At 42.4% G+C, this 25,874-nt stretch overlaps 1 protein-coding gene across 1 annotated transcript in view; it reads right to left on the bottom strand.

Moving 5' to 3' along the window:
* Positions 1–15,200: 15,200 nt before the first annotated feature.
* The window catches only part of LOC126298939 (diuretic hormone class 2), a 104,218-nt gene continuing 93,544 nt past the window's right edge, over positions 15,201–25,874 (bottom strand). The window contains exons 3-4 of the mRNA XM_049990537.1: positions 25,418–25,525; positions 15,201–15,470 (exon numbers count right to left, since the gene is read on the bottom strand). Coding sequence (XP_049846494.1) covers positions 15,305–15,470; positions 25,418–25,525 — 274 coding nt within the window. The 3' untranslated portion in view covers positions 15,201–15,304. The remainder of the gene's footprint in view (positions 15,471–25,417; positions 25,526–25,874) is intronic.

The following is a 25,874-nucleotide window of genomic DNA, read 5'->3' on the forward strand; positions in this document are numbered from 1 at the left end:
CCGATATGGTTGCACTATCGGTCTGAGGGTGGCATTCATGTATCGTACAGCCGTTACGGCGCCTTCCATGACCACTAGTGGCGTACGTCGGCCCTACATAATGCCATCCCAAAACAGCAGGGAACCTCCACCTTGCTGCACTCGCTAGACAGTGTGTTTCACCGGGTTGCATTCAAACACATCTCTGATTATTGTGTGGTTGAAGACATATGCGACACTCATCGGTGAAGAGAACGTGATGCCAATCGTGAACGGTCCATTCGGCATGTTGTTGAGCTCGTCTTTACCGCCCTGCCTGCTGTCGTGGTTGCAAATATGGACCTCGCCATGGACGTCGGGAGTGAAGTTGCACATCATGCAACCTGTTGTGCACAATTTGAGTCGTAACTCCTCCATGTCCGAACAACATCGCTTTGGTTTACTCTGAGACGCGTGGACACTTCCCTTGTTGAAAGCCCTTCCTGGCACAAAGTAACAATGCTGACTCGATAGAACTGCGGTATTGACCGTCTAGGCATGGTTGAACTACAGACAACACGAGCCGTGTACCTCCTACCTGGTGGAATGACAAACTGATCGGGTGTTGGACCCCATCCGTCTAATACGCGCTGCTCATGCATCGTAATTTACATCTCTGGGCTGGTTTAGTGACATCTCTGAACAGTCAGAGGGACTGTGTTCAAATGGTTTAAATGGCTCTGTGCACTGTGGAACTTAACATCTGAGATCATCAGTCCCCTAGAACTTAGGACTACTTAAACCTAACTAACCTAAGGTCATCTCACACATCCATGCCCTAGGCAGGATTTGAACCTGCGACCGTAGCGGTCGCTCGGTTCCAGACTGAAGCGCCTAGAACCGCTCTGCCACGGCAGTCGGCTAAATGGACTGTGTCTGTGATACAATATACACAGTCAACGTCTCTCTTCAGGAGTTCTGGGAACCGGGGTGATGCAAAACTTTTTTTGTTGTGTATTTACGTTACGTTGGGACATATTACTCCATAATGAAAGGAAGTGCAAATTAGATCAGTTGTGCGTGTGTGTTTCGTTTAAATACTCAGAAATAAACTGGAATAGTGGACCATGTAAGTTTCGGGCTTCATATCTCCAATGGGAATTGATCCAGAGTGGATGAAGGATTAAGGTGTCTGTACCTTAATTTTCAATAGTTTGGAAACGGACCACAAATACAAAAGTGGTCGACCAGCCTTGAGGAAGTTCGACGCGTCCGTGCCAAATCCGAAACCATACCCGAAAACCTCGAGAAAGTGTACTATGTGGAACTGTAGCATCAGAGTTTGAAGAGACAAGTAGGCAAGGTAAAGTTCCGCATTCTGCCCCTGGACCGACCTAACGGACGCGACCGAGCGCCGTGTTATATACATCTACATGTGCATCTACATAGATGCTCCGCAAGTCACCGTACGGTGCGTGGCGGAGGGTACCCTGTGCCACCACTTGTCATTTCCTTTCCTGTTTCACTCGCAAATAGAGTGAGGGAAAAACGGCTGTCTGTATGCTTCCGTATGAGCCCTAATTTCTAGTATCTTACCTTTGTGGTCCTTATGCGCAATGTATGTTGCCGGCAGTAGAATCTTGCGGCAGTCAGCTTCAAATGCCGATTCTCTAATTTTTCTCGCCCGCCTGCTTAGGTGAGTGGCAACATGCTTGCTTCCCATGCACCGACCTGGGTTCAATTCACGGCTTAGTTGGACATTTTCTCCGCTCGTGACTTGTGTGTTGTGTTGTCCTCATTATCATTTTATCCTCATCATCGGCACGTAAGTCTCCCAATGTGGCGTCGCCTGAAATAAGACTTGCACTCGGCAGCCGAACTTCCCCGGATGGGGCCTCCCGGTCAACATACCATACGATCATTTAATTTCATTTAAATTTTCTCAGTAGTGTTCCTCGAAAAGAACGTCCCCTTTCCTCTAAGGATTCCCACTGAGTTCCCGAAGCATCTCCGTAACACTGATGTGTTGTTCGAACCTACCGATAACAAGTCTAGCAGTCTGCCTCTGAATTGCTTCGACGTCTTCCTTCAATTTGACCTGGTATGGATCCCAAACACTCGAGCAGTACACAAGAATAGGTCGCAACAGCGTCCTATATGTGGTCTCCTTTACAGGTGAACCACTCTTTCCTAAAATTGTGCCAATAAAGGGAAGTCGACCATTCACCTTCCCTGCCACAGTTCTCACACGCTCGTTTCACCTCTTACCGGTTCGAACCGTTACGGCCCGATATTTAAACGACTTGACTGTGTATAGCAGGGCACTAGTAATACTTTATGTGACCATTACAGGTTTGATCTTCCTACTCATCCGCATTAAATACATTTTTCCACATTTAGGACTAGCTGCCATTCATAACGCCATCTGAGCGGCGATTAAAGGCGTGTGGAAAAGCTAAAGCCATCGGCAAATGAGAAGAAAGGGTACTGTACGTTTTGTCTAAGTCTTCTTGTATCTTCCTACAGTCACTCAACTTCGACACCTTACCGTACACCACGGCATCATCAGCAGACGACCTCAGATTGCTGCCTACCCTGTCCGCCAAACCGAGTATGTATATAGAGAGCAACAGCGGTCGTGGTCACACTTCCCCGGGGCACTCCTGAGGATGTGTTTGTCTTTGATGATATTGGGTTCTATTATTTAAGGAGTCTTCGAACCACTCACATATCTGTGAACTTATTCCATACGCTCATATATTTGTTAACAACCTGCAATAGGGCAAAGTTTCAAACGTTTTCCGGATATTTAGAAATGGAAACTGCCAGTATATAATGTGAGAAAAGGGCAAGCTGGTTTTCGAACGAGCAATGCCTACTAAAACCATGCTGATTCGTGGACTTAAGCTCCCCAACCTCAAGAAAGTTTGTTGAATTCGAACTGAGAATATGGCCATGCCAGTGTCGTCACGGGAAGAGGCATGGAGGGCTTTGTGGGCAGCACACGTTGCAACTGGTACTCATCGGCGGAGTAGCTCCTCAGTTAGGATCACGAGGCTGAGTGCAGCCTGTACAGTCCCTCACCGAGGAAGAATCCCTGCCATTACCGGGAATCGAATCCAGCTTCCATATATGGCAGTCAGACGGCCTACCACTCAGCTACGGAGGTGGACAGAGCGGAGGTTAAAAGTGTGTGAAATAGCTAACGCCATCGGTCGACGAGAAGAAAGAGTACGATGCGTTGTACACGAAGAGTTAATTAAGACAGTCCTTTGCGCGAGGTAGAAGTTGCATTCGCGACGTGCGTGCCAAAAGTAGATCAAAAAGAAATGTCTCAGTAACATTTTGCGCTGTTTCAATTAAAAGCGAACTCATTTTATGCATCGATTTGTTACTATGGATAATATGCTTGACACCTCAACAATACCTCGTATCTTGACAATAATTCTCCAGTGTCCTCACTGCAACACGTGTTTGATATCAGGAAAAATAGAGAAATACAAAGAACTGTGAATGCTTTTATATGAGAGATATAACTGCGTACTACTAGTTGTTACATTGTAATGTTTAAAAATATCTTAACGTCGTACTCTCGTAAGTTGCCTTAAAACTGAAATGGTTTTGTTCACTTCATAGTGTCACATGTCGTTCACAGTTATTGTGTTTGTAGTCAGTCACATTACTGATGGACAGTACTTCGAAGATTAACACATTTTTTCCTCTACCTTATCGTGCCTAGTATTTTATGCAGTCTATATTGGTAACGCTGTCACTGAAGTTCCTTATCGTTCACCGTTGTGGGTATTGCCAATTGTTTCTTACTAGTGCTCTGTTACATGTTCTAAGTTAGGAGGCAGTCGATATTTATGCGTTTATTGATTTGTTTGTCACTCTGCTTTTCGTATTTCAGCCATAAGTGGAATATCCTCCACGGTGTGTAGGTCTTGGATCGTCTGCTTCACATCTGCTGTGCAGCAAGCTACATAAATTTAAGTATTAACTGTGTTTTCTTACTTGTCACTTCTTTTTCTGTGTGTCTTTGCTTTTAGGAAGCTTTAATTTTCGAGTACTAGCAATTGTGTCCCATAGATTTCGTGTTTGTTTTGAATACATTCCAGAGACAGTTAGTGCTTATTTTCATTGTTTCCAACAAGAAGTGTCTAGTAACCACACTTTAGTCAGCTATCAGCCGCCTTCAGTGAATTAGCAGTCTACCTAAAAGTTGATTACTTAACTCTCTACAGTAAATTGTTGATTTATTAGGATGGATAGGTTGCTTGATTGCTGTGTACGGACGCAGGAGGAGCTGGCCACAGTTCGCGAAGAGCTGAACGTGCTGATGGCCGCGGTTAGCCGTCTTCAGGCTGCTGCCTCGGAGTGTAGCGGCAGTGGGGAGTCTGGTGCGACGCATGGTACACCCCAGGTGTTACACGCTTCACCCACTGTCCCTGCTGTCGAGACATCTTCGCGGGTACCGGGCGCTGTTGGGCCACCCTATCCCCAAGGGGAGTGGAGGGTTCAGCGGCGTTCACGGCGCACGAGGCGGAGTGTCAATGTGGAGGCTGGCCGTGAGGCATCGCCCGCTCTGCCTGGACATGTGTCCGCTCCTTCAGCAAGGTCCGAGCAGGCACACGGAGGGAGGGTTTTATGGTGACTGGGAGCTCCAATGTTAGGACGGTAATGGAGCCCCTTAGGGAAATAGCGGAAAGGCCGGGGAAGAAGGCCAGTGTTCACTCTGTCTGCTTGCCGGGGGGTCTCATCCGATATGTGGAGGAGGCCCTGCCGGCGGCGATAGAGAGCACTGAGTGCACCCGACTGCAAATTGTTGCTCATGTCGGCACCAATGACACCTGCCGTCTGGGTTCAGAGGTCATCCTCAGTTCATATAGGCGGCTGGTAGATTTGGTGAAGGCGGAAAGCCTCGCTCGCGGGGTGGAATCAGAGCTAACTATTTGTAGTGCCGATCCCAGAACAGGTCGCGGTCCTCTGGCTTGGAGCCGAGTGAGAGGCTTAAACCAGAGGCTCAGACGATTCTGCGGAGATCTGGGGTGCAAACTTCTCGACCTCTGCTATCGGGTGGACCTGAATAGGTCAGGAGTGCACTACACGCAGGAAGCGGCTACAAGGGTAGCGGAGTACGTGTGGAGTGCTTATGTGGGTTTTTTAGGTTAGAGAATTCCCTTCCTAGGTCCGACAAGACGCCTCCTGAGACGCGACAAGGTAGCAGTAAGCAAAACTCAACAGGTAATGACAATATTAATGTGGTAATAGTAAACTGCAGCAGCGTCTATAGAAAGGTCCCAGAACTGCTCTCATTATAAAACGGTCACTATGCCCACATAGTAATAGGGATGGGAAGTTGGCTGAAACCAGAGGTAAACAGTAATGAAATTCTAAACTCAGATTGGAATGTATACCGCAGAGACAGGCTGCACAGTGTAGGGGGAGGCGTGTCTATAGCGATAAAAAGTGCAATAGTATCGAAGGAAACTGACGCAGATCCGAAATGTGAAATAATTTGTGTGACGGTCACGGTTAAGGCAGGCTCAAACATGGTAACTGGATGTCTCTATAGGCCCCCTGGCTCAGCAGCTGTTGTGACAGAACACCTGAAGGACAATTTGGAAAATATTTCGAGTAGATTTCCCCAGCATGTTATAGTTCTGGGTGGAGCTTTTAATTTACCAAATATACACTGGGAGACTCAAACGTCTATAACGGGTGGCAGGGACAAAGAACCCAGTGAACATTTTTAAGTGCATTATCTGAAAACTACATTGAGCAGTTAAACAGAGAACCGACTCGTGGCGATAACATATTAGACCTTCTGGTGACAAACAGACCCGAGCTATTTGAAACAGTTACCGCAGAACAGTGAATCAGCAATCATAAAGCGGTTACAACATCGATGTTCTCAGCCGTAAATAGAGATATTAAAAAAGGTAGGAAGATTTTTCTGTTTAGCAAAAGTGACAAAAATCAGATTTCAGAGTACTTAACGGCTCAACACAAAAGTTTTATGTCAAGTACAGATAGTGTTGAGGATCAGTGGACAAAGTTCAAAACCATCGTACAACATGCATTATATGAGTATGTACCAAGCAAGATCGTAAGAGATGGAAAAGAGCCACCGTGGTACAACAACCGAGTTAGAAAACTGCTACGGAAGCAAAGGGAACTTCACAGCAAATATAAACGTAGCCAAAGCTTTGCAGACAAACAAAAATTACACGAAGCGAAATGTAGTGTGAGGAGGACTATGCGAGAGGCTTTCAATGAATTCGACAGTAAAGTTCTATGTACTGTCTTGGCGGAAAATCCTAAGAAATTTTGGTCTTATGTCAAAGCGGTAGGTGGATCAAAACAAAATGTCCAGATACTCTGTGACCAAATTGGTACTGAAACAGAGGATGACAGACTAACGGCCGAAATACTAACTGTCTTTTTCCAAAGCTGTTTCGCAAAGGAAGACTGCACTGTAGTTCATTCTCTAGATTGTTGCACATACTTTCACCGAGGAGTCAAGCAATATATTGCTCCCTCCTGCGTATATCTCGCGAAGAGACCATGAGGATAAAATCAGAGAGATTAGAGCCCACACAGAGGCATAGCGACAATCTTTCTTTCCACGAACAATGCGAGATTGGAATAGAAGGGAGAACCGATAGAGGTACTCAAGGTAACCTCAGCCACACACCGTGAGGTGGCTTGCGGAGTATGGATGTAGATGTAGTATTACTAAACACAGATGTGTAATAATGCTGAAAGTAAATGATAACTGGATGGACTAACGATTATTTGAAGACTGTCTGGTACTCTGTTACTGAGGTTTCTACTCTTTTATAAAGTAAACACCAGATGAACCGTTCACAGTATTTTGCATGTTTCAGTTGGTAATATTATCGAAGATGTTTTCGTAATGTGGGTTAACGCTATATGTGAAACTTAGCAATTCGACCAAACACGTCACTATGTCGCACCATGTGTTAACGGCAATCAAAGTTCGTTTGTATAATCTGAGCCCGCATCTCGTGGTCGTGCGGTAGCGTTTTCGCTTCCCGCGCCCGGGTTCCCGGGTTCGATTCCCAGCGGGGTCAGGGATTTTCTCTGCCTCGTGATGGCTGGGTGTTGTGTGTTGTCCTTATGTTAGTTAGGTTTAAGTAGTTCTAAGTTCTAGGGGACTGAGGACCATAGATGTTAAGTCCCATAGTGCTCAGAGCCATGTGAACCATTTTTGATTAATCTGAGTTCATTCTTTACAGTTACAATTTGTGTTAAATAGAGGTTACAACAAATGTTTTCGAAGAGTCACTTTCACAGTTCTTCACGTACATCTAGACTGTAAACGAGGTTCTCACGTGTATAAACATTTTTCTACTCTGAGTGACGTTAAACTTGAAATCACAGTACTGCAGCTTTTGGGATCGCCTTTATCTAAGCAAACGATGAGACGAAACAGTGTTTAATAATAACCATTTATTATGTGTATGTATGCAGGGTGTATGATGACAGCTTTAATAAATTTTGGTACGTTGTTCGAAATAACATTATGAACTATTTTCAGTGAGTAACTCTTGTCCAGAGACGCTTCATTTGAGCGTTGTGGTGGAGGATGGATTGTCGAAGTTTGAGAATGATCCTGGCGTGGTGATTTTATGGTTGCACCGTTTCATCAAGAATATCAATAGGAACAGCATGCAGTTCCGTAAGTCATGAAATGTGTTCAAATTTTGGACATCCTACTTCTCTATAGAGCGTAAATCGGCGCTACAAAGGTGTACGCACATGACTAAATAAGCGCGGTTAGGTGCTGGGTACTTCATTTATCAGATGGATGCGAGATTCGTGCAATGTTCTCATGTTATGTTTGAATCGTAAAATCCAGCAGACGTTCCGAAATACTTCAAAGAAAATAGTCTAGAGGCATAAGCTCTGGTGACCGTGATGCAGCGTCGATGTGGTAGGTAAGTAACTGGTGAAATGTCAGTAGGCCGTATCATCCACCTCTCCATCTACATCCATACTTCGCAAGCCAAATTTGGTATGTGGCGAAGGGTAATTTGTGTATCACTGTCTCATTGCCCTTTCCCGTCCCAGTTGCTTCGGGTCCATGTGAATAACGATATTTGGTCAGCCAGAGAGTGATCTCTAATCTTTCTAATTCTACCTCGACGGTCTTTTCGCAAGATATACGTCGAAGGAAAGAATATATCAGCCGTTAACCGTCTTGCTGATAGTAAACCATCCTAGCTTGGTCATTTCCATAGACCTGTGGAATTACGAAGTTTTCAAGCATATCGAATACATAAGACCAATGACAGTTTGTTTCATGAAGAAGAAAGGGCAGTACACTTTCAATTTACTAAGGGCACAAAACACATTAAGTTTGCGACTGTCGCGAACGTGTTCCAGGGTTGCATGTGGATTTTAAATGCCCCATATTCTGCAGTTGTGGGTGTTTAACATGCCAGTGATATAAAATGTTGATTCATTGTTGAAGATTATTGCGTTCAGGAATGTCTCGGCGTCCTCTATCCGATGCAACATTTCCGCACAGAATTCTCCACGAGCAACTTATCTGCATCACTTATGTGCTGTGCCATTGTGAATATGTATGGTTTCAAGTGTAAACGTCTACACAATACTTTCCAATAAGTCTTTTGTGGAATATCAGTCTCATGAGACGCACGTCGCCTTAATTTTTGTGGACTGTTGGCAAAGCTCTCCCTAAAGTGTTCAACATAATAATCAACACGCGATAGACCTGGTGATTTACCGTGTCGGTGTGGACAACCAATCTCAATGAAGTTCTTGTGCCAATAGTAAATTGTAGGCCTGCTTGGAAGTTCTTTAGCGTTTCGGTGCGAAAGTAACGCCAAAGAGTCACTGCAGAGTTCGTTTCATGAAACCAAAACACACAGCATGACGCTCCTCAGCAGTGAAAGTAGCCATTTTTACTGCGTACTATTCTGGCTCTCCTGGTGACCGAATGCACTACGTGAATAAAACTTGAGGTTATTTGGTACAAAAAGACATATCTATCGATTCTGTAAATTATCTCAATAAATTTCTGCATCATTTCAAAGTTGTAAAGTCCTTTTTGATTCAGCCAGTATATAAGTTTATTTTAAATTACTCCGGGATTTCAGATTTCAGAAGATGACTACCCAAAAACTACAAGACATATAGAAAACAGACATATCAGTGGATAGAACATTTCTCCAAGTTTTTAACTCACATCACATGGGCACAGTTTGTGACAAGGAAAAAGTGAATACGGGAGAAAGAACGAGTGTGTGCAGTTCATTGAAGTTGCAACTGCCGGGGATGATGCAACGAGAGCAGGCAACTTTTGAAATCTGTTCGTTGGGTTGCCTATCTGAAGGCGCGAACTCATTCATTGCTACATTACGGAGTGGTTTATTTGTGTACATGTTCTGAAATGTCTGCCCCATAGTGGTGCGCTGTACAATTATAGCATGACGAATCAAGACTTCAAAGGATGTTCTATCGATTAATAATACGTGTCCTTTTTCTGTATGTCCCATAGATTTCGCACAGTCGTCTTCCGAAACCCCTGAGGTACTTGCGAATAACACCTTCTAACCACTATCGATGTTTTGATACTCTGTGCGTACAAGATGGTTTGGAGATGATGTTCAGGATTGTTTGATTAGTGCTTTGATACTAGGAAACTGTGATCTCCAAGAACACGTTCCTGTGATTTTTGGATGTCTGTGCGGTAGAATCTGTGGTACAATGCACTGTTCACTAGTAAATTTGCTGTTAATGCGAAGAATCATTCTATTCGTCGAACTTTCCCTGACAGCTTACAGACGGTTGTGTAGGGCACTGTGGAAGCATAGTCTCCACCCTGCACACACTGAATGATGGAGAGGGGCAGTGTGGGGAGCAAGTTTTACCTAACTTCCAGAATTAGATTTTCAGTCTGCAGCGGAGTGTGCGCTGATATGACACTTCCTGGCATGTTAAAATTGTGTCGGTCCCGAGTCCGAGGCTCGGTCCAGCACACAGTTTTAATCTGCCAGGAAATTTATCTACCTAAGTTGCTACTACACTAGTGCTATATGTCTAATAAAGAGACTGAGCGGATGACGCAGTGGTTAGCGCAGTGGACTCTTATTCGCGAGGCTGACGGTTCAAACCCGCTTTCGGCTCTCCTGATTTATGTTTTCTTTATTTCCATAAATCATTTCTGGCAAATGCCAGGATGGTTCCTTTGAAAGGACACGGCCGATTTCCTTCCCAATCCTTCTTTCATCCGATGGGATCGATGACCTCGCTGTTTGGTCCTCTCCCCAAAATAAACTAATCAATGAACAGTAGACGTGACCTAAGGAAGTAAAGAATGCTTAAATGTTTTGCGATGGTGCATTATTGACATGTTAATTTTCGTGAATGATATTTACTGCTACAAATTTTGAATCAGTTCTCGAAAGCAGTCCTCAGTAATATCTTTCTCACTTCATTTCATATTCTAACCTCCTCTATGAAGCTTAAATGTATCCCGCGGTAGGCCGGAATCGCCAATCGCCCCATTATAAGTTTGAACAATTAAGTCCGATAGCGCAACACTACATTCATCACCTGTATCTAGTCGTAACGCTACAAAACAATACAAAATGGAACGAGCATGTAAGGATTGTAGTACAGAAGGCGGATGGTCTTCGCTTTATTGGCAGAATTTTAGTAAAGTATAGGTCATCTGTAAAAGCAACAGCATTTAGGACGCTACTGCAATCCATTCTTGAGTACTGTTCGTATGCTTGGGATCCACACCTGCGCGCATTAAAGGAAGACATTGAAGCAATCCAGATATGGGATGCTAGATTTGTTATCGGTAGGTTCGAAATACGCAAATATTGCGGACATGATTCAGTAATTCAGAGGGGATGGCGGCGTTCTTTTCGTGGAAAACTACTGAGAAAATTTAGAGAACCGGTATTTGAAGCTGACTGCAGAACAATTCTACCGCCGCCAAAGTAAATTTCACGAAGATAAGAGAAATTAGGGCTTGTACGGAGGCATACAGACAGTCGTTTTTCCCTGGCTCTGTTTGCGAGTGGAACAGGAAAGAAATGATTGCTAGTGGTACGCAACGGACCATATAGTGGTAGCCGGCCGCGGTGGCCGAGCGGTTCTAGGCGCTTTAGTCCGGAACGGCGCGACTGCTACGGTCGCAGGTTCGAATCCTGCCTCGGGCATGGATGTGTGTGATGTCCTTAGGTTAGTTAGGTTTAAGTAGTTCTAAGTTCTAGGGGACTGATGACCTCGGATGTGAAGTCCCATAGTGCTCAGAACCATTTGAACCTATAACCTTGGCAGTGGACGTAAACTAACACCAATGGCTCGAAAATACCTGACTGCCGCTGGATTTTAACGGTTTAGAACTTGTGAGCTCAGCAATCAGGAATAAACAGACAAACAGAATGTCAGTTTGAGAATTTCGATTGTTGGATATGCTGAACGACGTACTGTCGGTAATAAAATCTAATCTCTATGTGGCCTACTTTATCGTTCACATAGGCAAGACAAAGTTATTTTAATCATCACCTTAATAGGGCCTTGTCCTATGTCGCACGGTTTCCTATTATTAAAGAGGTTAGTACTCCTAAGCGCATACAGCCTTCAATACTTCATTTCTCCTGAACGTTTTTCACGTTCTCAAGGAACTTTGGGAAAGGGGAGGGGTGATAAGTATTACGCATAGTCGATGATCTGCCCTCAGTTCTGTTTTTTAAGTGGTAAGGGGACGAATACCATTCGAGTTTTAAAAATTTTTCTCTGGTCTGAAATCGTATCCAAACTGATAGTTAAAGTTTCCTGGGTGTCTAGCCTATCCATATTTTTGTGAGTCGTCAACCAGCTCCGCTTTCCTAATTTGTTACATTACAACTGTACAGTTATAGTGTGTTACTCCTTTTCTCCTCCTCCTCCTCCTCCTCCTCCTCCTCCTCATCATCATCATCAACAACAACAAAAACTCTCCATTGTATACGCCAACTGACTGTTATAGTTTCTCTGGAGGAGGTGATACAATGTTATGAGGTTTTAATAGAATATTTGGTAGCTCTGCTTAATCTAATCGGCTGTGGTGTCGTCCGAAGAACGAGGTGTCACGGCAAGGTTGTTATCTCGCGACGGAACCACAAGCAAGTCGCTCCCAGTTGCAAGGACGAATGACAGATGTTGTCGTAGACACAGACTCAAGAGTTTCCATTCGCCACTGCTGGCACAGGCTTGCTTATGGCAGAGTGGAGTGCTGCTCAGCCCAGTGTGCAGTCATCGCCGAAAGCGACAGCATCGACTTCCTGCAGGCAGCAGTGCGAGAATTGTATTAGACAGCATTCTGCGTATTAGTTGATAGCCAATTGTAGTTCAAGATTAGAGACTATTATTTTTTACTGTATCAAGTGATAAGTGAGTGTTCAGTGACAGTAGCAAATATACATGACATCCTGTGACACTGGACTGTTTCAAAGTATTCCGACTTGGTTAAGTTTTAATAAAGTGATCTAATATTGTATATGTGTAGTATCAACTCGACTTCATGCAGAAGTAACCTAGGAACTGTGCTGACGAGTGTTATTTGGTCCTGCACAACAAAGGTCGACGAGTCTGGAGACTTTTCATAGCGTCCAAAATACTGTTTCTATATTTTTGTGTGTCCTATAATGTGTTCAACCATGTGTGAGCATGTACGGGAAACGTTTCTAAACGAAGCTGTTTAATTTGAGGCGCAGCAGATTGAACGACTGCTGATCTGTGTACAAGCAGCACCACAATCGCTTGCTGCACACAGAGATCGCCAGCTCAGTAGTGAAGTCGAGGACTGGTCAACAATTGAAGCCGACTTCTCCGCTTACAACGTTAGAGGTACGGAAAGCATGGCTTTTTTTTCTTCCGGTAGTCGGAGCCAACGTGTACTGTCCATGTTTAAAACTGTATCCAGATACTCGGCCAGAAGGTATTAGTTACAACGAATTTGTTCGGCTTCTAGGTGATCATTTTGATACTCGGGTTCATGTCGCTGCAGTGAGGTTTAAACCTTTTAGTCTCAAGGAGCAGCCTCCACAGACTTTGAAACGGTGGATTGCCAAACTTCGGGGGCTAACAAAACATTGCAGATTTAAGCGTTCTTATGGACTCAGACTGATGCTCTGTTATGTGATGCAGTCACGCAAAATGTGTCAGATGGATGCATTCACGCTGCTCTTCTAAAACTGCCATATATCGGTCTGAAGTAGTTTTGTCTCTTGTGGAATCTCAAACTATTGTGGACACAACTGAAGTTGACTTTTAGGCTCTGTCTATTTCTGTTGTTAAAAATCCACAAGGAACTCAGTATAAAATTCGTGCTACTGTTACAGTGAATAAAAGTAGGGCTCTGATAACAGTAAATGTGAAGGTAAAAACTTTAAGTCTTGTAGCACGTGAGGCGTACTATGTAAGTCCTCTCGCCAGTGCTTTCAGAACGTGACAGAAACGCCTGTCGTTGTGGTGATGCACGATGTGTCCGGCGTGGTAGGCACGCAAACAGAGTGTTTACGAGGCAGACAGGTCACACGCTGCACTGGCGCACGGTTTCAGCAAAGCTTTGAGGATGTGATGTTGTGTCGGCATTGATATTAGAGCCAGCACAAGCAAAGGCTCACATTTACATGTCTCAGAAATCTCTGCTGTGAACAAACTTTATGTCCATTTAAGAATGGCTCAAACTGCAATTCAACTTCAGTTAGACAAAAGTGCATCTGTTTCTCATATCAATAGAGGCATACATGAAGGGATCAGTAGCACATGGCTGCAGAGGCCTAGTTTTGTTTTGTTTGCATACAAAGGGCACAAAATACCAGTATTTGGTTTGATGTTACAAAATGTGTTTGATTTTATGTACTCAGTTCAAGGAACAGTGCAAACATTTTTGGTTTAGATTTGCATGATTTGTTCAATCTGTACATACAAGACAATGTGTTACAAATCAGTGTTTCATTGCCTCCTACAAATTATTCTGACTTACGTAATAAGTACAGTGAACAGTTTGAAACAAGTTTAGGAAGGGCTACAGATTTTGAAACGCACATTACTGTTAAAGACAAAGCGTAGTACATTTTTTTCGCGTAAGGCGCCTTCCCGTGCAGTTCGTTAGGAAACTGCTTAGGAACTGCAACGACGGAAAGACAATGGGGCTATACAAACTGTTTCTGTAAGTCAGTGGGCATCACTTTCGATCATTCTCAAAAAGCCACCAGGAGGTTTACGTCTGTGTGCCGATTTTAAACCCACAGTAAACCAACATGTTGTCGTGTATTCATTTCCTCTCCCATGTCCGGAGGAATTAAAGGACAATTTGGGACAGGGCAGATACTTTCCCGTGATTGATTTACAAGATACATACTAATACCTACCGCTGGACGAACAGTCCATGCAATATTTTATGATCATCACTACCCTTGGAGTGTTCCAGTTTCAGAGACTACCATTTGGAAGTACCTGCGGCAATTAATAAGAGTAGAGGGCGTGTTACACAATATAATTTTTATGTCTCCTGGACGTAACAAATTTTTTTCCAGTGTGTTCGTATATGAAAATTTTAATGGTAATTTCGGTTTTTACTTCTTACCTGATTCGTTTGTCCATTTTCCTAGTTTACTGCTTGTGGATTAAATTTGAATTAATGATGTGAAAGTAAATAGCTACTGACTTTAATCTTTTGATAGTATTTTGTGTGTTATGTTTGCATCAATATTTTCATTTGTGTTTCCTGATCAGTGTTTGGTAGTAAGGTCCATTTCTTTAAGCCATTAAAATAAAAATATATTGTACCTCAACTATCATGTTGTGTGTTGCTTAGATAGACTCATTTCATAATGCCGCACCCAGTCCTCTAGTCTGGTAGACAGGGGAGAAATATCTACGGATCGAACACAACTTTTGATAACAATATACGCTGCCTTCGAAGTCACGGAACTTTCTGGCACTTGCCAATGAAACGGCCTTGATAATCATTTCGAGTACTGCAAAATGCATCTGTGTCACTGTTACCAATAAATAAACATGTAAAAATTTTTCGTACTTCTTCGGAAAATGTAAACAATAGGTCATTACTGAGAGCCACATAACATTTACCGCTCCGTGTTGACGACGTGCGCATTATATTGTGGTCGCTCCGTAGACATTCCAGTGATAGTGAGTGGGAGGTAGTAAATGAAGACACAGGCAGCTGTCTACAGAGTGGTTTATTAGATGACTCAACAGTAAATAGACGGTGAGTGCGGTACTACGGTAGGAGCTACGGTCGCGCTACGAGTGGTGTCCGGCGGGCGGCCTACGCGGAGGTGTGGCCCGCGGGCTGCTGCGGCTGCTGGTGTGTGTCGCGGCGCCTGCGGCCGGGCCCTGCTGCGTACTGAGCTGCTGCCAGGCCCATCAGGTGTTTAGCCGCCTGCGCGCCCGAGAAGCCGCGGTTGATGCCCAGGTCCAAGCCGCGCTTCGCCCTGCAACAAGTTCCGTCACAAATGCAGACCTGCAACAAAACAGCACTCGCTGTTACGTATCACCCCATCTCTCGTAAGAAGCCAGCAAGCTCTCGCTGCAAGATTAGAGCAGAATCAGTCTCCCCCGTGCAGAACGTTTCAGGCAGGTCCTACAATGCGGCTGTGGCTGGCTGGAAATCGGAATAGTCATCTTCACCCCGGAAAGGTTCTTTGTGAGTCGAAAACCCAGCTATCAAACTCCCAGACGTCCATCTTCCTCTTGTCACCTGGTGTAGGTTGGACATGGAGAACAGCTGCTACTTTATTCAGCTGGGAATGGCGAGACTCTCCAAACTGTCACTGCAGTGATGTGTAGTGTGGGGTGCGTACTGTAAAACCTTCGGTACACACCATCAGATTATTTGACTTGTCGCTCTAATGAAGTATGCGAGTGTCAGCAATATGTCTCGTGGTCTTATCGTGGCGTGTTTATCTTCTGCCGTTAGGTCAGACGATAGAAATGCCACTTGCACGCTTAGAGTAGCAGATTGAAGGTGACCAACTTTAAACAGAACTTGATTAATTTTCATACACATTTATTAAAATAATAACAAGCATAAAAATAACTTAACTTGGTTCTAGATGCTATTTAAATTGACAATCTGAAGTTCTGAAGTTCCTTTGGTCTTGGTACGTTAATCTTATTCTCACATATATCTCATACTTGACAAAGTGTCTATTCATTTATCTTCATGGCTATGTACAGAATCTGATAATCTTATTAGGTGCAGACTGAAACTTGACTATAGACTAATGCAGACTGGTACAGAGTGGTGCAGACAAATGCAGACTAATGTAGACTGACTAATCGGAGGTCTGAAAACTCGTTATAATACCTCGAGCATTCAGGTATCACTGTGCGAGTGTGATCCGCGAGGAGAAAAGGTTCTACGTTAGCAGCAATCTTATTGACTGCATTACATATTAATACGCGGATCGGCGGAAGCAGAATTTGGTCCGTCTCTAAGACAGCGCCATCTCGTAATGCGGAGACGGACGAGCTCTGCGCCTGCGCTGTTGTGCTTAGCGGGGCGCGCTCTAGTGGGAAAGTTGTGTACGCGCTGACTACGCGGAACTATGTACACAACATGTAGTCTATCTATACGTGGTTTAACAATGAAATTCGAAAAATACTGAGGAAGCAAACCGTGTTGTGCTCTCGGTTCAAATGAGAAAGAGCAAATGACGACTGACTAAAAATTGTGAAGATCTGTGCATTTGTAAAAAGATCGATCCGCGAAGCATACAGCTACCACCGTTATACCTTTTGCAACAGACGTTGCCGAGAATGCGAGAAAATTCCGGTCCTACGTAAAATCGGTAAGCCAGTCTAAGGCTTCTCTCCAGTCACTCGTTGACCAGTCCGGTGTGGCAATAGAAGACAGAGAAAAGAAAGCCGAAGTTTTAAATTTCGTGTTTAAGAAAGGAGAGTCTTACAAACATACCGTTGATTGACATTAGCACAGACACCTGTACGGAAGACATAGTAATAGGCATCCCTGTTGTAGATGAACAACTGAAAGAATTGATAACAAATAAGTTACCACGTCCAGATGGATCTCGATTCGATTTTACTTTACGGCATTGCGTTTATCGCGAATCTCTCACCCATCGCAAAGTCCCAAGTGACTGGAAAAAAGCGCAGATGACTCTTGTGTATAAGAAGGGTAAAATAATGGATTCGCAAAATTACAGACCAATATCCTTAACACGGATTTGCTTCAGAATTCTACACATTGTCAGTTCGAATACAATAAGTTTCTTTCTTTGAGACGGGAAAGCTTCTGTCCATGAATCAGCACGATTTTAGAAAGCACCACTCATGCGAAACTCAGCTCGCCCTTTTCTCATGTGATGTCCTGCGAACTATGGAAGAACGGCAACAGTCAGATTCCATATGCTTAGATTTCCGACAAGCATTTGACACCGTGTCCCACTGCAGACTGTTAACGAAAGCACAATCATTCGTAATAGGTTCCGCGTATGTGAGTGGCTCGAGACTTCTTAAGTAACAAAACCCAGCTTGTTGTCCTCTACAGCGAGTGTTCATTAGAGACCAGGGTATCGTCAGGCGTGTCCAGGGAAGTGTCACAGGACCACTGTTATTTTCTACATACATTAATGATATGGCAGACATGGTGAGGAGCAATCTGAGAACTGTTTGCTGATGATGCTGTGGTGCACCGGAAGGTGTCGCCGTTGAGAGACTGTAGTTGGGTAGAAAATGACCGGGACCAAATTTTTAGTTAGTGTGATGAATGGCATAAAAATGTGAGTTATTGCAGATTAGTGGGAAAAAATCCCGTAATTTTCGAGTAAGACATTAGTAGTGTACCGCTTTACAGAGTCACAGTGATTACCTATCTAGGCGTAACGTTGCAGAGCGACATAAAATCGAAAGAGCATGTAAGGATTGTAGTAGCGAAGGCACAAGATCGGCTCTGATTTATAGGGAAAATTTTAGGAAAGTTTGGTTCAACTGTAAATCAGATCGCATATAGGACACTAATACGACCCATTCTTCAATACTGCCCAAGTGTTTGGGATACGCACCAGGCCGGATTAAAGGAAGACACTGAAGAAATTCAGGGGCGTGATGTTAGAATTGTTACCGGTAGATTTGAACAACACGCAAGTATTACGGTCTGTCTCGAACGGAAAACAGATTCTTGACGCTGCTTGCAACGTAAAAAATGAAGGAATAATTGCCGAATGCTCTGTCCGGATTCTGGACTAACTGAATTAAAAAAATATGTAAAAGCATGTTGTAAGAGAAGAGAAGTAGTTTAGCTGTAGGATTGAATTTTCTCATTTAGAGAGGTGAAGGGCAATCTGTTTACTTGTTAAAAACCATTCAACAGCCAAGACCGCATAATTTTTTTTATATTTAAGATAATCGATTTCCAAGAAACTATGCTGTCATCATCAGGTCTTAAAATCTTTTTGTTGCAAAACATGTTCATTCTATTCTGACATCACAAACAAGTGAATTCGCACTCTTTAGAATATGCCCAGCATTTGTAAACAATTGCGCTTTAATGTACCACGTTTGGATGACGTAAGAATCAACTGTGAACTATATATATATATATATATATATATATATATATATATATATATATATATATATATATATATAGCTGTTGCACGAGGTGCTTTAGGCTTTTTAAATATTTTAGCAATGACAAACCATGTATAATGTACCGTTTTTATGCACTTGACATTTTGTGCGTGATGTCAGCGTAAAATGAACAAGTTTTACAACGAAAAGGTTTTAAGACCTGAAGATGACATCATAGTCTGTCGAAACCAGTTGTCTTAAATAAAAAAAATATTTTATGCGATGTGGGCTGTTGAACGGTTTTTACTTGTAGGAAGCAAGATTATGGAGGCTATATGAAGACAGAGGATTGTGAAACGTGGGCTGTACCGGCTAAGAACCCTTTCCTAAGAAAAAAAATTCCCTGGTGCCTAATATTGATCGGGATTAAGCAAGAACTATCTAACATTACCTATCTAGAGCACCTCACAGTATAAATGTGAAAAATAGGCAAAAAGAAATTTTCAGAACTAAACATTAGTAGCATTTGATAAGTGACGATACAGCAGGGCGCTAAAATAAAATGAAAAGACCAAATGTGAGAAGAACATTTTTCAAGTGGAACAGGCAAGGAAACATGCCACAGAAATAACCTTACTAGAGGAAGGAAGTTGGAGATGGGACATGTCCAGGAAATATAGGTTTCTTTAATGTGTAAGTAAAGGGATCATCGCCTAGTACTCAAACTAAGAATACACGGGGTGCGAAATAACAATTTGACCGAAAGTGTGGAGCAGAAAGTCAGGGCCAAACGAAGGAATGGACTACGGCGCTATTCCTGGTTCAAAACGGTGATCAGTTTGAACATTTGGTCGATGCACTTACGTTAATTAAGTGGTAACAAGTCTGTGAACAAGGGTATACTCATTTTTCATTTACTTTGACCTTTATAGGACATAATGAAACATGGAACATGGACATGTGAGTATTCTGATTTCTAAAGAAGTTCCGTATGGTACGTCACCTAAGTACGATACACGTGTAAGTGATGTTTTAAGTTTTTCCTGTTCTCATCGTGACGATTAGCTAGTCCACACATTTTGTTTACGTATACTTTTCTGTGAGTTACATTTGATTCTGAGTAAAGGCGTCCATATGTCAGATTTCAATTACGTTTCTATAGCGGCGAATGTGTTCCTATATTCAAAAGCCTTTGTTTGATGTTGTCTTTCTGCTCTACATTTATGGCCAAACTGTATTTCCGCACCCCGTATAAATCTTGAACTACACTTGAATGTTACCCGCGAATTAAATGTTCAAAGGAATTTTGGGTTGCAGCCGGTCGTCGTTTGCTCCACTCCACGATATTTCGACTGGGGACCTGCCCGGTATCCCATCTAATACTCACTACATGGAGAAACTTTTCGGCAGTCTTCGGTGGTTCACTTGACGATGACTGACAGATGCCGACTCAAAACATTGTAGAGTGTAGTAAACGACGACAGACTGCAAAACCGAAATCACTTTGAACATTGAAGTACATATTATAAAGCATCGATGATATTGTTTGGAAGAGGAAGAGATTCGGTCAGACTTGGGAAAAGCTGAGTATGGCACGCTAGATCGTCTGCAGACTGCAAAACAAAAAAACAGGTTATATACTCTTATTCTGGAAAAATGTTGGAAGATTTCGTTGTAGTATTCTTGTAGCCGAACCATTCTGCCAAGACAGCCATTTCTACACAACTTCCGGGTAAACCTAATATATCAGAGAAAGGAGAACCCTGCTTTTTACTGAAAAATGTTCTTCCAGTTTGAAAACGTCGTATAGTTATTTAACTTTGCGAGTCGGAAATGGAAAGCTTTCTCACTGCATTTGTTTAGTAGAATGTAAAAAATAACGTAAATCCACGCACTAGGTATCTAGAATACTGGTAGTAAAAATAATGGAGCTGAAATTTCGGAAAGAAACGTTGTCTTGCTTTCGTAAATCCTAAACGATAACGCATAATTGCAAAAAGAGACTCGTGTCTTACATAGCAATCAAATCCGGCTCTGAAATCAGTAATTACATTCTTATCACATTTCCGCTGATCTCCACGTACTAATTGTTCTTTCTCGTCTGATATTTCAGTGTCCTGTAGATATTCGTCGGAGAGATTGCTGCAATCCCTCCGACATCTCTATCTGGAAAAGAAATTCTTCCACAGAGCCCGGATTACGATATTGATCTCAGACGTCATTTGCCTAAACGCCTTCCGCACCTATCAGGCAACTAGGACTCTTAAGACTTTGTACGGAAAGGGAACAACCTGTAGACGACGGAAATACCAGTGGCGAAGTCTACATGGAAAATTTGGAAATTTGAGATAAGGACTATGGGACCAAACTGCTGAGGTCATCGGTCCCTAGGCTTACGCTCTACTTAATCTAACTTAAACTAACTTACGCTAAGGACAACACACACACCCATGCCCGAGGGAGGACTCAAACCACCGATGGGGATGGGGAGGGGGGGGGGGGCGCGAACCGTGACAAGACACCTAAGACCGCAAGGCTGCCCGGCGCGGCAAGCCTACATGAAATCTTCCCTTTAACAGTAGCAAGTTGATCAATAGGTCTTTCCAGTCTCACGGATCTATAACGTGAATCTATTTACTTGTCTGTATAAATATAATACTGGAGCTTTATTTATGCGTGATATATGTCTTCATGCTGCTATGAACAACGAGTAAACATCGCTGTTATTTTGTTGTCTCAAAGATGTATTGTACCCAATATAAAATAAAAACTTAACTATTTGAAGAGGCACTGAATAACCTAAATATCAGTACATGCTACTCTTCCGTTGACTTATTACACGAAACATTAAAGTCCTTTATTGCATCAGTCACCTTTGGAAAGACAGGGATGAAAACGATCTCATCACAGATTACAAGCAGTCGTATCAGAACATGTGACAGACATGATGCCATCAGTAAGTCAGAATAGAGTCTTATGCTATTTACAGCGCGGACAAGTTGTACAGTTTGCTGCTCTTCAGATCAGGCTTAAGCAGGCGTACAGGAACCTTCAAAACCTCCACATTTTATGAAATTCACCAGCATAGCTATTGACTGACACAGGTACTTGGGAAAATCAATCAGCTCATGATATTTTATTTCATTTTGTCTTTTTTATTCCTGCAACATATTCTGCATCTGCAAGTCATGTATGCCGCCGCTGTGTCCGAGCGGTTCTTGGCGCTTCAGTCCGGAATCGCGCCGCTGCTACGGTCGCAGGTTCGATTCCTGCCTCGGGCATGGACATGTGTGATGTCCTTAGGTTCGTTATGTTCAAGTAGTTCTAAGTCTAGGGGACTGATGACCTCAGATGTTAAAGGCCCAATGTGCGTAGAGCCATTCGTAAGTCATATATGCTCTTAATGCTCTAAGATGCTTAATTTAATCTGGTACACACATTCTTAAATAAATTCTCCAATCTGTATCTCTAGTCGTGCTCCTAATAAGTCTGTTTCTTTTTAGTTTTATATCTCTTCTGCGAGACTATAATCACTTTAATTTCGAAGGTGGTTTAGGAACAACACATTCTCAACAATGTGTTTGTTATTTCATGAAATAAAGTCAGCCTCTTTTCTGTTAAATTTGTTCCTTATCGAGGCAATACTCTGTTTTCTTTTGAAAGAATGTATTATGCACAAAACTGCAAATGTAAAAATCTCGGGCCGGTCGGTGTGGCCGAGCGGTTCTAGGTGCTTCAGTCTGGAACCAGGTGACCGCTACGGTCGCAGGTTAGAATCCTGCCTAGAGCATGGACGTGTGTGATGTCCTTAGGTTAGTTAGGTTTAAGTAGTTCTAAGTTCTAGGGGACTGATGACCTCAGATGTTAAGTCCCATAGTGCTCACAGCCAGCCATAAAAATCTCGGTAGTTACATTTCGGGAAAAGGCTACTTGAACATTGTGGAGACTGGCTGTGTTGAATTAATTGGCCTATCTATTCCAAACAGATACGTTAAGAATAGTACGTAATTTCGAAACGGAATAAGTCTGCCTTAATATCTCCAAGATGCACGTCAGCGGAGCGAATTCGGCGTTTACGAACAATCGCCATTTGTAGACGTTAGTAGTTTCTGTTGTGGATTCGGTTTCCACCATTATGATTCTAGTCGTGTTTCTGTTCCTGTTGTGACAACGAAAGCGACGGGAACAGACATTCTAACTGTTCCTGTGTACAGTAGAATACGGCTCGTGGGCAGTTTGTATTGCTCTTTGCCGTTCGGAACAGCAGTCAGCTTAACAGAGCGGAGACAATCTCCCAACGGTATTTGCCCTCGATACGTAGACCTCGCACTAATCTGCATGCCTTGCGAGATAGCGTTGTTTGAGTTTAGAATTTACTTTAGCCACATTCATGCTGGAGGGGGCCACAGTCTGTAACGGACGTTCCACAGCTCCCCGCTTCCTAAAAGACTTTTTACGAGCAGAGTTCTTTCAGACGCGCCGCCGTATTCATAACGCACTACTAACGAGGGCAATAAATCGCGTCGGAAAGTTTAAAAACAATCACAAAGAAATCTCAACTACTTAGGAATTTCATTAACGGGAAAATAGTGGTATCATAAGAAAAGGATACACGCGAATCTAACCTGCAGAAGAGTAATTATTTTCAGAGAGAGAATCCTCGGGGAAATTATTACACCCTTAGAGTGTTACCAAGACTATTGTCACTTGAAGTAAACTGCGAAAATTTAATGGTGTTGAGCTGCAGAAGCAATATTTTCCAAGTCGCTGAGAACACTCTCTAGCACTGCGGATAAGGTGTAAACAAAACTCTGCAAATAAATTACGTAATGGGCGCATATTTCTTGTTTATATATCACTTAAATTATCATAACTTTGTGAAACAAAGACTGAAGCTGCTTGTATATTGAGTTATGTTCGGGGTTGATGTAAAGTGTCCGTTAAATGAAATATTGTATGTTTTGTAGGAGTCGTTACAGTAGTGAAAATCAGTACAAAGAAAGGTTCTTAAAAAAGTAAAGTACCCAGGATATATGTATCGAATTTATTATGAAGGTACTCGATACATATCTAACGTAAACGATCATAACGAAATTACATAGTTTCTTTCATAACACGAGTAACAAATATAAGGCGTTTGCATTTCCTGGATGGAAATTGGTATAAAGGCACTCACTATCCTGTTGTGGTAATGCATGGTTAGTACTTTGTCCAACACCGTTCTTGTTAATTACCTCAAAGATTCTCTTCGGCATTGAATTTGTTAGGGTTAGTCGTTCTTGCAACGAAATTGTCTCCCACTCTTCTCGTATCGCTGTTTTCAGCTCACTTGCTGCCTCAAATTGACTTCTATTTCGACAAACACCAATTGCAAGTATTCCCCAAAGGTTCTCACGAGATTCAGGTCCAGGCTACGTACAGATCTGGGCAAGACATCGATATACTTCAAACCACTTTTTTGTTGAACAGAAACATACATAGATGCATTATCTTCTGGAAACATTAGACTTTCGTTCCCTAGGTCGTATACACTGTAATCCATTCTGTCTCTAGTATCTTAGTGTACATATTAGAGTTCATTCTAGCGTTCACCCAAGCAATGAGTTATTTACCTTTAGTGCAGAAGACTGCGCAAATCATAATTATACCACCACCAAAATTTCTGCATACTGAAATACATCCAGACAATCTAAATTAAACTTATTTTCATCTCTGAAGATCACTTTATCCTACTCTCAAGTCCATGACGTGTTTTGCAGCAATCTCCAGTCTAGCCTGTTTATGTTTGGGTGTTAGAGCAGATTTCTGCAGTATTTTCTGGAAAGCAAGATGTTCTCGTTTGACAAAATTTCTCGTACACGTCTGGCAGTTACTGGTAACTGCAATTCATCAACAAGTCGAGAAGAATAACGATTTGTGGCTCTTGCTTTACGCAATGTAACAGTTTGGATACCTCAGATAACTTTCTACTTTGCCCATATTTTCCGTTGTGTCAATATCGTGAGCATAATCTAATGAAATTTTATCAGTGTACTTGAACGGTTAGTCTTCTTGGCTATTAGAGACTTCCATTTCGTTCTACGCACGTTTTTTGCTTTTTCATCACATGATAGCTGTCTTCCGCGTGACACTGTCACAATAATGGTTTATGTACGCGATACACATTGTCACTAATGGTGTCTATTTCCCATGTGCAGGAAACACCGAGTTCCACCCTCTACCATCTGAATTGATGTCTTGTTATATACTGTAATACTGACATCAAATGCTATAATCAGTGTACTGAATTCATACTCTTGTATATACACTGTGCAGAACTATTGCAACCGACATTGTTGATTTTCCTACAAATGTTCATGCCTTTATGCTGATTTCTACTACTATATATGTCCTTAGTCATCGAAAATTTTTCAGTTATAGGAAGGTAATTAAAGTCTGGTTTCTGTTCATCACGTATAGTGAAACTTTTGTGTACATAAGCAACAAAAGAATTAGCAAGACTACACGAGTGAGACACGTAACCGAGTGCAGATTGCTGTACTCAACACATAACGCAGCGCAGTGTTGTAAAATCGATATATTTTTTTCGAAACAAATAGTGTTTAGTTACGATACCATGCTTCAAGCAACACTATGTACGTTTATCAGAGATTCTTACACAAGTATTTCATGATAATAAATATGATCTGAGCCAATGAATTTTCTAACGTTTCATAAAAACACTTCATACAAGTCCTAGAACACTTATTCCAGCTAAGATAGTTTATGGTCAGTCATTGACTTAGAAGTATTTATCCGATTTTCGTCCTAGGGTAATTTAAAAAGGTGGTTTGGCTCATTGACTTACGCTGGGTCTTCAGCGATGCTGCTTGTCTGTCGCAGCTTGGAAATCAGCTCCAGGATGCTAAGAAGGGGCGCAGTTTGCTCCATCTCGTAGTCTGACACGTAGTTGTTTCTGGAAAACAGAAAAGGCAACTGTACGCAATATCTTACTATCTCTTGCGCCACATGATTGTTTTTAATTATAAAAGTTAATATATTGTTCTTTATTGATCGCTTTTTATTTTCATAGACCACACAAATTAAAGCGTTTCGGTTTAACCAATCGTAAGAATCGCTTTTAAAAGTGCAACGATAGACAGCATCTTGCCAGATTACTATGTACGAAAACGTACCATTGACAATTTCTATTATGACGGTGAACGCGTGTTATAATTTTATTTCATTTAGAGACGTTTTCAACTGTAGAAAAATGTACAATTAGCAGCAGCATAAGTTAGTAGAATTTTGCTGTAATTTAGGTC

This window comes from Schistocerca gregaria, chromosome X (assembly GCF_023897955.1).
Source record: "Schistocerca gregaria isolate iqSchGreg1 chromosome X, iqSchGreg1.2, whole genome shotgun sequence".
In the NCBI taxonomy this organism is placed as follows: domain Eukaryota; kingdom Metazoa; phylum Arthropoda; class Insecta; order Orthoptera; family Acrididae; genus Schistocerca; species Schistocerca gregaria.